Source organism: Nomascus leucogenys, chromosome 9, assembly GCF_006542625.1.
Source record: "Nomascus leucogenys isolate Asia chromosome 9, Asia_NLE_v1, whole genome shotgun sequence".
Lineage (NCBI taxonomy): Eukaryota > Metazoa > Chordata > Mammalia > Primates > Hylobatidae > Nomascus > Nomascus leucogenys.
The window spans coordinates 46,400,662-46,413,009 of NC_044389.1; the positions used below are offsets into that span (position 1 = coordinate 46,400,662).

The 12,348-nt window shown below is 41.5% G+C and overlaps 1 protein-coding gene across 1 annotated transcript in view; it reads right to left on the reverse strand.

Moving 5' to 3' along the window:
• Positions 1-2,999: 2,999 nt before the first annotated feature.
• Positions 3,000-12,348, reverse strand: part of THEGL (theg spermatid protein like) — a 70,548-nt gene continuing 61,199 nt past the window's right edge. Inside the window, exons 7-11 of the mRNA XM_003268438.3 lie at positions 10,608-10,739; positions 6,174-6,349; positions 3,562-4,072; positions 3,323-3,361; positions 3,000-3,141 (exon numbers count right to left, since the gene is read on the reverse strand). Of these exons, the coding sequence (XP_003268486.1) occupies positions 3,958-4,072; positions 6,174-6,349; positions 10,608-10,739 (423 nt within the window). The 3' untranslated portion in view covers positions 3,000-3,141; positions 3,323-3,361; positions 3,562-3,957. The remainder of the gene's footprint in view (positions 3,142-3,322; positions 3,362-3,561; positions 4,073-6,173; positions 6,350-10,607; positions 10,740-12,348) is intronic.

The following is a 12,348-nucleotide window of genomic DNA, read 5'->3' on the forward strand; positions in this document are numbered from 1 at the left end:
AACTTCCCAGGCTCAAGTAATTCTCCTACCTTAGCCTCTGAGTAGCTGGGACTACAGGCAAGCACCACCATGCTTGGCTAGTTTTTTAAAAAACATTTTTAAAAAATATAAATGGGGTCTCCCTATGTTGCCCAGGCTGGTCTTGGACTCCTGGGCTCAAGCTATCCTCCCACCTCAGTCCCTCAAAGTGCTGGGATAACAGCCAGGAGCCACCATGCCCAGGTTGCTGTCCATATTTCTGCCAACTTTCTGGTTCATGACCACTTAAGTAATCTCTAAGATTGAGGGTTTCTCTACAACTCTTCTGAGTTCTCACCAGAAATCGCCCTTAATGCTTCATTCATGGCAATACAGGCTTTTTCTAGCCTGCTCCTCTGAACTGTTCCAGTCTCTGTCCATTACCAGTTCCAAAGCTGTTTTTACATTTTTAGGTATTTGTTACACAGTATGCCACTCCTGGTACTAATTTTCTGCCTCAAATTTTTTGGGCTACTATAACAAAACACCAAAGACTGGCTAATTTATAAAGAACAGAAATTTATTTCTCACAGTTGAGGCTGGGAAGTCCAAGATCAAGGTGTCAATAGATTCGGTATCTGGTAAGGGATTGTTCTTTGCTTCCAAGACGGCACCTTCTTACTGCATCCTTACATGGCAAAAAGAGAAAAGGGATAAGCTCACTCCCTCAAGCCCGTTTACAAGGGTGCTAATCCAATTTATTAGGGCAGAGTCCTCCTGACCCAATCACCTCCTGAAAGCCCCACCTCTTAATACTATTGCATTGAGGATTAGGTTTCAACATGAATTTTGGAAGGACACAAACATTCAAACCAGAGCACTCTCTATCCTGTTTCATAAGCTAGAAATCCAGAAGTTATCTTGAATTCTTTCCTCTCCCACTTCCCATATGTAACCCATCATCAAATCCCATAAATCCACCTTCTCAAATCTCTCTTGAGCCTGTCACTTCTTACCATCTCCACCATGGTACCAACAAATTATTTTCACCTTTCAAATGATGTACTAAATAACCTCCTGACTTGGCCTACCCACCTCCACTGCCCCCTTCCCAATTTATTTGTCAGAACCATTTCTTCAAAAGTCAACCCTGATCACATCATCCTTATGCTTAAATTACTTCAATAGCTTCCCTTTGGTTTTAGGATGAAGACTAAAATCCTTAACCTGTCCTCCAGTGCCCTACGTGGTCTGGTCTAGTTCCCATCCTCCAGCCTCCTCTTGCTTCACACAACCTCCTATTTCTTTCTGTTTGAGCCACACTGGCAATCTTTCAGTCCCTGATGCATCCTTCCATCTACCTCAGGGGATTTACTGGAAGGCAGTTCCGGCATCAAAGGAATAGCCGAAGCACCAGGATAGGAGTCAGAACAGCACCAGGGACACAGGTAGTAGGAGAAAAATAAAGTCTCATCAGGGCATCATATGGGAAATATCAGCTCCATCATCCTTGCTTCACTGTGCTTAAGATCCACAGTCCCAGAAGACAGTTCAATGGGTGTGGCTGACTTGGGTTACATGTCCATACCACGGCTAGGAAACCTTGAATAGAAATCCCCATAAAGCTTTAAACAACCAGGAGAAAGTAATTCTCCAAGAGAAAATGGGCAGTTCTTATCGGAAGGAGGAAGAATGAATTCAGAGTGATCCAAAAATCAACAAATGTCCACTTAACATGTGTTCCCACTACCTGGAATGCCTTCCTGTATCCTCTTTGGTTAGTTAGTCCTCAATTTTCAGCATCCAACCCAGTTGTTCCTTCATTAGAGAAGCCTTCCCTCACCTTCCCGTGGGATCAAAGTTCTCTATTCTGTTATTTCATAACACCATTTCATAGTACTTGCTAGTGTAATTTTACATTTATTGGTGAATATTCTAATGAAATCATCTCTCCCAATAAGCTAAAGAGTCCGTGAGAGCAGAGCCCGTATCTGTTTGGTTCACTATGTTATCTCCAGTGCCAAGCATAGGGCCTGGCAAAGCAAAGACACTCAACAGACATTCATTTAATGTAAGAATCAAGGCATATTTTCCCCACTGATATGAATTATGCCACTGTACCCTTAGAAGGCTAACACAGGTAAATTTCTTATTTTTAATTTCAATAGCTTTGGGGGTACAGGTAGTTTTTGGTTACATAGATAAGTTATTTAGTGGTGATTTCTGAGATTTTGGTGCACTCATCACTCGAGCAGTGTACACTGTACCCATTATGTAATCTTTTATTCCTCACCCCCCTACCAGCCTTCCCTCTGAGTCCCCAAAGTCCATTGTATCATTCTTATGCCTTTGCGTCCTCACAGCTTAGCTCCCACTTATAAGTGAGAACATACAGTGTTTGGTTTTTCCATTCCTGAGTTACTTCACTTAGAATAATGGCCTCCAACTCCATCCAAGTCGCTGCAAATGCCATTATTTTGTTTTGTTTTATGACTGAGAGTATTCCATGGTTCACATATATCACATTCTCTTTATCCACTTGTTGGTTGATGGGCATTTAGATTGGTTCCATATTTTTGCAATTGTGAATTGTGCTGTTTTAAACATGTGAAACACAGCTACATTTCTTTTCTTTTCTTTTCTTTTCTTTTCTTTTCTTTTTGAGATGGAGTCTCGCTGTATCACCCAGGCTAGAGTGCAGTGGCGCAATCTCAGCTCACTGCAACCTCTGCCTCCCGAGTTCAAGCGATTCTCCTGCCTCAGCCTCCTGAGTAGCTGGGATTACAGGCATGTACCACCACACCAGGCTAATTTTTGTATTTTTGGTAGATACCGGGTTTCACCATGTTGGTCAGGCTGGCCTTGAACTCCTGACCTCGTGATCCATCCGCCTCAGCCTCCCAAAGTGCTAGGATTACAGGCATGAGCCACTGTGCCCAGCCACAGCTAAATTTCCAAATAAAAATTTTTGTTTCAAATTCATACTTTATTATATACATTTTATCATCTAATCTTTACAAGAATGCCACAGGAACCCATTTTCTACATAAAGAAACTGCGGCACAGGGAGTTAGGAAGTTTGTTTAAGATCACATACCTGGTAAACAATCCATGACAGAGACAAACTCAGGTTCTATCTGATTCCAAAACTCAAGTTCAAAACTACTATGTGGTATTACCCCTCTGTAACACAAAGACCTTAAAGGTAGAACTCATTGATCTGTAAAATCGGCTTTCAAGTACGTTCATTTTCATGCAAATCTAGATATGCCCCATAAAAGTTAGTTTAACTTGTAAAATACTGATCTATAGAGAGAATAAAACTCTGGACAGATGCAATTTTACAGATAATTTTAATGCTTACCAAACATCTTGCTTTTTCTCTCATTCATAGTAAGCGACTCTGGCATGAGTAAAGGAACAGAGATTGATGACATCATCATTAAGGTAACCTGTTCCCTAAATTTCAATTATAAATTATATTTACAGATTATAAAAAGTATTTCAATTTTTCCAAAAGAGCTTCACTTTTTCAGTGTTTTTTCTAAGTAATAAGGGAATGCTGAAATAACACAAAGAATGATTTCATTTCCCAGGACTTACTGGAGAAGGGACTGAGGCAGGATCAGCTATTGGGGAACATGGAACTCACTGGGAAAGGAAAAGCAAAACCCACAAATATAAGGAAGAGTGTTTCTTCAGGTCAGCTACAGCAATGAGGCAGCGAAGATGCTTGTAAGGGAACAGTAAGGATAATAAGGCAGTCTCTCATTTTCTCATGTATTGCATGCTGGAGTCCTCAAATCTGCTAAAGATTCAGCGACAGGTAACAGCAACAATTGCTATTTAATGATCATGGTGGTTTTCCCTAAAGGTCTCATTTTGTGGGAGGGGAAGCAAGGGGTGAATGTAAACTGACAGTACCACAACAGGGAACTAAGTCATCTAATTTGTGTTCTAGATACATAACCAGGGTCTGACTGTTGTGGCTTTCTGTATTTAACGTGTAAGAGGTTGTGACAGCTCCCGGATCCTTTGAGAACACTGTGCTTTCAAAGAAGCTGGCTTGACTTTAAAGACATCTGGATCATAATACACAATACGCACAGGAGCCCTGAAACAGGGGAAAAAGAAATCAACCTGAAATAAGATGAACAGAGAAGGTAACTAATGTTTCTCAAGCATCCACTGTATGTTATGTACTATGATATTATCCCATTTTATTTTCATGACCTCCACTATACAGATGAGGAAAGACTCAGTTAAATGAAGTTGAATGAATTTACGGACAAATCCAGATTTGCATGTCTCTCAGATTCCAAAACATTTTCTCTTTCCCCAGAAAGTAAATTGAGGAAGTTGCTTAGTCTTGAACTTGAGTTTTGGAATCAGACAGACCTGAGTTTGTATCCCCTATATATCACTTACCATAACATAATTTGACAATGTTAAAACAAGCCAGAGTATTCTCTGGTAGACTTAAGAAAATAAAATTTTTGAAGTTGGCCACTCTTAGCACCTTACCACCAAATAATAATTTTGTCACCAGGATAAAACCTTGATAATGCACTTGATCATATTCTTCTCTTTTCTTTATTTTTTATTTTATTGTATTATTTTTTTGAGACAGGGTTTCACTCTGTCACCCAGGCTGGAGTGCAGTGGTGCGATCTCTGCTCACTTCAACCTCCTCCTCCCAGGCTCAAGTGATTCCCCTACCTCGGCCTCTCGAATAGCTGGGACTACAGACGTGCACCACTATGCCCAGCTAATGTTTTTGTATTTTTAGTAGAGATGGGGTTTCACCATGTTGCCCAGTCTGGTCTCAAACTCCTGGGCTCAAGTGATCTGCCTGCTTTGGCCTCCCAAACTGCTGGGATTACAGGTGTGAGCCAATGCATCCAGCCTCTTCTCTTTAATGAACAGAGAATGAGCTTCATTTCATCTGATGGCAAATTTATTTATTTTTTTAAAGGATAAACACATTGTAGCATTTTAAGCATGTCATTATATAAGACTAGCATATTTCCTTTTCCCTGAGCTCAAGACCTCCACAACTTTTTCTGCCTCTCCTAGGTTTTGCTACTGATGCTTTAAAAGAGGGATCAGATGTTATCCGTCAAGGTAACAAAATTAATTGAGGCTCAGGCAAGTTAAGAGGTCCTCCAAAAAATAAACAGAAATGAGAGGCAATGTTTCTCTTTGTTAATTATGTATTCTTATCTATTTGAATTAGGCCATACACTTACATGATGCAAAACACTGGAAAAATACAAAAGCCTATTTACTGAAAAATAAGTCTTCCTCCTATCCCAGTTCCCTAGGCCCCAAAGGCAAACACTGTTACTAGCTTCTTGTATACCCTTCTGAGATACTATAGGCATATGCAAACAAATATATGGCCCGTGTCTTTTTTCATACATAAATTGCAACATATTACATGCTGTGCTCTAGAACTTGTTTCACTTAATAATACATGTTAGATAAATAATTCCATACACATACTTATCAGACTGTCTCCTAGATCTTAAGTTTCTTTTTCTTTTTTCCTTTCTCTTTCTTAGAGCCAGGGTCTTACTCTGTTGCCTGGGCTGGAGTGCAGTGTTATAGATCACAGCTCACTGTAACTGCACTCCTGGGCTCAAGCAATGACTTCCTGCCTCAGCCTCCCAAGCTGCTAGAACTACAGGCACATGCCACCACACCTGGCTAATTTTTTGTATTTTTTTGAAGAGATGGGGTCTCACTTCGTTGCCTAGGCTGGTGTCAAACTCCTGGGCTCAAGAGATCTTCCCACCTCTGCCTCCCAAAGTGTTGGGATTACAGGTATGAGCCACCATGCATGGCCAATTTTTTTTAAGAATTTTTTGTAGAGACAGCGTCTCACTATGTTCCCCAGGGTGGTCTCCAACTCCTAGCCTCAAGCTATCCTCCCACCCTGGTCTCCCAAAGCACTAGAATTACAGGTGTGATCCACCTGCCCCATTCTAGATCTAAGTTGCAATACCTAGTCCACTAACCTTTTAACTGTAGCCTTATGTTTAGGGTAAGAAGACCATAGATGTATCATAATAAATGTAATTCATTAAGTAAGATGTTTTTGAAATTTTTTTCGTATTTCTACAACTCTTTTCATTTGCCTTATTAGGTCAACTTTCTCCATCTCCCCAGAATCCCAGCCTTTCCTGTCCCACTTTAGCCTGAAATTGACACACCTCTTATTTGGATTAGCTAGTTCCTGAATCCTGGGCGATGCTTTGGAATGAGTAGCAGTGTAAGATACTGGCCAGTGGGCATCACGGTCAGGTAGATAATCTTGATGAACAGACTTGGACTTCGCTAGAGCTATTGTTCGGGGGCTAGGTTTAGCTATCATGGCAGCAGGAGTTACCTATAGTGGAAACAAAGAGACACAAAAATATATCCCAAATTTTACATTTCTCTATGTCTACAGCTGTATCCCTACTTAAGTCACAATCATTTCTCTTCTGGATTACTGCAACAGACGCATAACTGGTCTCTCTGCTTCCATCCTTGCTCCTGTACAATGCGGCCTTCCATGACAGTTACTGAGGGAGAGAGTGAACATGTAATGAGTGTGTTCTGTGAGCCAGACAGTGTTCTAAGCTTTACCTAAATCATTCCCACTTAATCATCACAATAACGTCATGAGCTAAGTACTTTCTAAAGCCCAAATCAGATCATATCGCTACCAGGCTTTAAACCCATCCTGGGCTGGGTGCGTTGGCTGATACCTGCAATCCTAGCACTTTGGGAGGCCGAGGTGGGCGGATCATGAAGTCAGGAGTCTGAGACCAGCCTGACCAACATGGTGAAACCCTGTCTGTACTACAAACACAAAAATTAGCTGAGTGTGGTGGCGTGTGCCTGTAATCCCAGCTACTTGGGAGGCTGAGGGAGAAGAATCACCTGAACCAGGGAGTCAGAGGTTGCAGTGAGCCAAGATCATACCACGGTACTCCAGCCTGGCAACAGAGTGAGACTCTGTCTCAAATAAATAAATAAATAAACCCAACCTATTGTTTCCCATTTTGCTAAAAATAATACTTAGGCTCAGCCAAGCACAGTGGCTTGTGCCTGTAATCAATCCCAGCACTTTGGGAGGCTGAGGTGAGCAGATCATTTGAGCCCAGGAGTTTAAGACTGGCCTGGACAAAATGGCAAAACTGCATCTCTACCAAAAAAAAAAAAAGAAAAACAAATTAGCTGGTTTACATTCCCACCAACAGTGTAAAAGCATTCCTATTTCTCCACAGCCTTGCCAGCATCTGTTGTTTCCTGACTTTTTAATAATCACCATTCTGAATGGTGTGAGACGGTATCTCATTGTAGTTTTGATTTGCATCTCTCTAATGATCAGTGATGCTGAGTTTTATTTTCATATGTTTGTTGGCCACATAAATGTCTTCTTTTGAGAAGTGTCTGCGGCACTATTCACAATAGCAAATATCTGGAACCAATCCAAATGCTCATCAATGATAGACTGGATAAAGAAAATGTGGTATATACACACCATGGAATACTATGCAGCTGTAAAAAAGAATGAGATCATATCTTTTGCAAGGATATGGATGGAGCTGGAAGCCATCATCCTCAGCAAACTAACACAGGAACAGAAAACCAAACACTGCATGTTCTCACCCATAAGTAGGAGTTGAACAATGAGAATGCATGGACACAGAGAGGGGAACAACACACACCAGGGCCTGTCAGGGGCAGGGGGTGTGTAAGGGGAGGGAGAGCATTAGGACAAATAGCTAATGCAGGTGGGGTTTAAAACCTAGGTGACAGGTTGATAGGTGCAGCAAACCACCATGGCACATGTATACCTACGTAACAAATCTGCACATTCCGCACATGTATCCTGGAACTTAAAGTGAAAAAAAATTTTTTTTAAATAAAAAATAATAATTTTGAGCAAAAAAAATTAGCTGGGCATGGTGGTGCACGTCTGTGGTCACAGCTACTCAGGAGGCTGAAGTGGGAGGATCACTTGAGCCCAGGGAGGTTGAGGCTGCAATAAGCTGTGATAGCACCACTGCTCTCCAGCCTGGGTGAGAGAGTGAGATCCTGTTTCAAAATAATAATAATAATTTTATATATATATATATATACACACTTAGTGTATTCTATTTTCATACTGCTATGAAGAAATATCTGAGATGGGATAATTTATTAAGAAAAAGAGGTTTAATGGAATCACAGTTCCATTGGGGAGTGGCTGGGGAGGCCTCACCATCATGGCAGAAGGCAAAGGAGGAGCAAAGGCACATCTTACATGGTGGTGGGCAAGAGAGCGTTGAGAGCCCAGTGAAGAGGGAAGCCCCTTATAAAACCATCAGATCTCATGAGAACTCACTCACTATCAGGAGAACAGCATGGGGGAACCACCCCCATGATTCAATTATCTCCACCTGGTCCTTCCCTTGACATGTGGGATTATTACAATTCAAGGTGAGATTTGAGTGGGGACACAGAGCCAAACCCTATCACTTAGGCTCCTTCTGTGGCCTACAAGGCCCTACATGATCTGCCTGCTGCCCCACCCCTCTGACCTCATCTTCCTCCCCTCCTCCCCTTGATCCCTGTGATTCCAGCCACACAAAGCCCCTGGACCAGCTCCTTCCCTCTCAGGACCTTTGCACTTGCTACTTCTCCTTGGAAAAAAAACTTCCCTCAGCCTTGGCTTGGCTTCCTCCCCCTCACTCAAGTCTCTAGACTCATATATCACATTCTTCAAGGAGGTCTTCCCTGACCAGCCAAGACAAGTCAGCCTAATTACCCTCTTCTGCAGGACTTACTTAATCTTCTTCATAGCACATGTCAACACCCACATCAGCTCATTTATCACTTTGTTTATTGTCTGTATTTCTCCCCACTAGAATATAAGCTGCTCAAGGGGAATTACTTGTTTGCTAAAAGCTAAAATTGGCTCTGGCACATAGTTGGTGCTGAATAAACATATATTGACTGACTCCTTTTGGTCCTACCTTAAAAACCACATCTACCAGATTGCCTTACTGTTATGTTGCTTTATTGGTAAAATATCTAGGATGACATCTACTATTCTCTTTTAAATGCTCACTCAAAAGAATTAGAGTGGGGCTAGCCATGATGGCTCACACCTATAATCCTAACACTTTGGGAGGTTGAAGCACAAGGATCACTTGAGCTCAGGGGTTCCAGACCAGCCTGGGCAATATAGTGAGACCCCTGTCTCTACAAAAAAATTTTTAAAACTTGGGGGCACATGACTGTAGTCTTAGCTGCTCAGGTGGCTGAGGTGGGAGGATCACTTGAGCCCAGAAGGTTGATGCTGCAGTGAGCCATGATCGTGCTGCTGCACTCCAGCCTGGGTGACGGAGCAAGATGCTGTCTAAAAAAAAAACAACACCACCACAAAAAACAAACAAAAGAATTAGGGTGGACAGCTAACACCACTCTCAGTAGTCTTGAAAGTGTTCTGCATTGCACTGGTGCAGATTTGTTTTGGGTTCTAAGACTATGATTTTCTGCAGTGGTATTCCTTTTTTCTAAAGACCTTAAAAAATAAAATAAACCCAAACAATCCTAGCAATTAAGGAAAGATCTACATTACTTCCCTTTTTACATACCAAAAAAAACTGAGAATAAAGTCATTTGACTGACAGTCACAAGTCACTTTAGTAAACTTAAGACACTCATTCAAGGGTTTCTGATTTCCAGAATGGTTTTCTTTCCTAATAGAATTCCATATTAAATCCTCAGTTTCCTTGAAACAGGGTGAAACTGGTCCCACCTCTTTTGGCAACATGATCATTAGATATTTTTTGAAAACCCAACTGGAATAGGGCACCAAGTTGTCACTGCAGCTGATGGTGGGGAATGTCAAGGATGAAGAGGGAGGGAAGCCATCGAAGGTTCCAGGCTCTGTGCTGAGTGCCATGACTTACCTGTTATTGCTCAACACAGCAGACCACTCAGTGAGGATGGCTATCTCCAGAATTCCCTAGCTCACCTTGCTCCACCCAACTTCAAGTGCATCCCAACTTTAGTACTTTGGCATGTACTCTTCCCTTTACTGGAATATTCTTCTAGATCTTCACTTGGTTGACTCCTTCTTATCAGTCAGGTTTCAGTCCAAATGTTCCTTGCTTAGAGAGGCCTTCACTGACTACCATAGGCAAAGTATCTTACCACCCCGCCCCATAGTCATTTGTTTTCATTGTTATTTTCTTCATAGCATTTAGCATGATCTGACATTACCTATTAACCAATTTATTGTTTGTCTCCCCTGATTAGCATAGAGCTCCAAATTGTTCACTGGGATCACTGCCTGGCTCACAGTAGGCATCCAAATATTTGTTGAATGAATAAGGCTCAGGAAGGTTGTGCCAACATCACAGAGCTTGTAGTGACGAGGCTGCGATTTGAATCCAGCTCCAAAACTGAACTCCAAAGCCCATGCTTTTGGTGCTCTACTCTTTTCCCTCTCTCCCTATCATGTAGCTAGTCTCTCTTCCTGCCACAGACCACTCTTCCCAGATTCTCTTTTCTAGTGACTTTGGACTATGCCCTGTAGAGGCAAAATAGCACCCTAGGAGCAGCCAAAAAGTGAGCTGAAGGATACCAAGGTAGTTATGGCTTACAGGACGGATGGGCAGTTCACTTCTTTGTCTTTCATAGCACACACCCTCTAACTTGATCCTTGGGTGGGCAAGCTCTACAATTCTTGGAGTTGCAATCGCGCTCAGGGTAGAAAGGGAAATCTTGGTTTGCATCTAGGGGAGAAAAATAAAACAGTACTTGTAAGCATCAAATAATAAACACTATCTAGTTCAAGATTACAAAGTATGATTTGACCTCTGGGCCAGACTTCTCAACACTCCAGCAGAAAGGGTGGGAATCTTGCAGTGACCTATATAATCACAGCTGAAAGGATCAATTTCTATCTTTCTCAAACTAGATTGCATGGATTCCAACGTAGCTTTTCAAGAACTTAACTGTTAAACTAAAGACATTGAGGCAATAGCAAATAACTGATTCAGAGATAAATGGTAATGATAAACTCAGCCAAGAGGCCAGGCTCAGCCCCACCAAAAGAGAATGCTATAAAGCAGTGGTCCCCAACCTTTTGGACACCAGGGACCAGTTTCATGGAAGACAATTTTTCCATGGACAGTGTTGGGAAAAGGATGGTTTGGGGATGAAACTGTTCCAACTTGGATAACCAGGCATTAAATTATCATAAGGAGAGCACAACCTAGATCCTTTGCATGCACAGTTAACAATAGGGTTCACGCTCCTATGAGAATCTAACGCTCACTCACCATCCTGCTCACCTCCTGCTGTGCTGCCTGATTCCTAACAGGCCACAGACCGGTATTGGTCCACAGCCTGGGGGTTGGGGAATCCCTGCTATAAAGGGTGACTTAGCTTTGTTCGTAATTATTTTTGCCTTTTGGGAATTGGGGCTCATATTATCACAAATCACCATGCTTAAAGTGAATTTAAGTGTCTCTCTTCTAATTGGAATAGATAAGAAAAAGAAGCCAAAGCCAATAAGAAGAAAAGCAGAACCATACATCTCCCCACTAGACTCCCAAGTTATTCTTCACTATCTGAATTGTGGAAATTTGTCCAAATTACATGGTCTTCTATTTAAATTACTTGTATTCAAAATCAAAGCTTACCACAAAACTTTGAAGGAAAATATAATCAATAACTGGAAATAAAATGGGGCTTTAACTGTGGGTTAAATGATGATGATTATTATTATGATGATACTAACACTGACAGTGTTTCACATGTTTTGTTTATTATTAGTCTTGTGTATTAGTCAAATTTTACATGTTTTGTGTATTAATCAAATTCCTTTTTGTGCTATTTAATTCATGATTATGATGATGATGACACTAACACCGACAGTGTTTCACATGTTTTGTGTATTAGTCTATCCTTGCATTGCTATAAAGACCTACCTGAGACGGGGTAATTAGTAAAGTGAGGTCTTGTTGGCTCATGGTTCTGCAGGGTGTACAGGTGGCATGGCTGGGGAGGCCTCGGGAAATTTACAATCATGGTGGAAGGGCAAAGGGGAAGCACATCTTACATGGTGGGAACAGGAGACAGAGCAAAGGTGAAGGCGCTACACACTTTTAACAACCAAATGTCCTGAGAACTCACTCACTATCACGAGAACAGCAAGGGAGAAATCCACTCTCATGATCCAATTACCTCCCACCAGACCCCTCCTCCAACACTGGGGATTATAATTCTACATGAGATTTGGATGGGGACACAAATCAAACCATAACATATTGAATCATTTATTCATCACCTCGGGTATCATTTTTATTTCTAATTTTCTAAGACAGAAACCAATATATT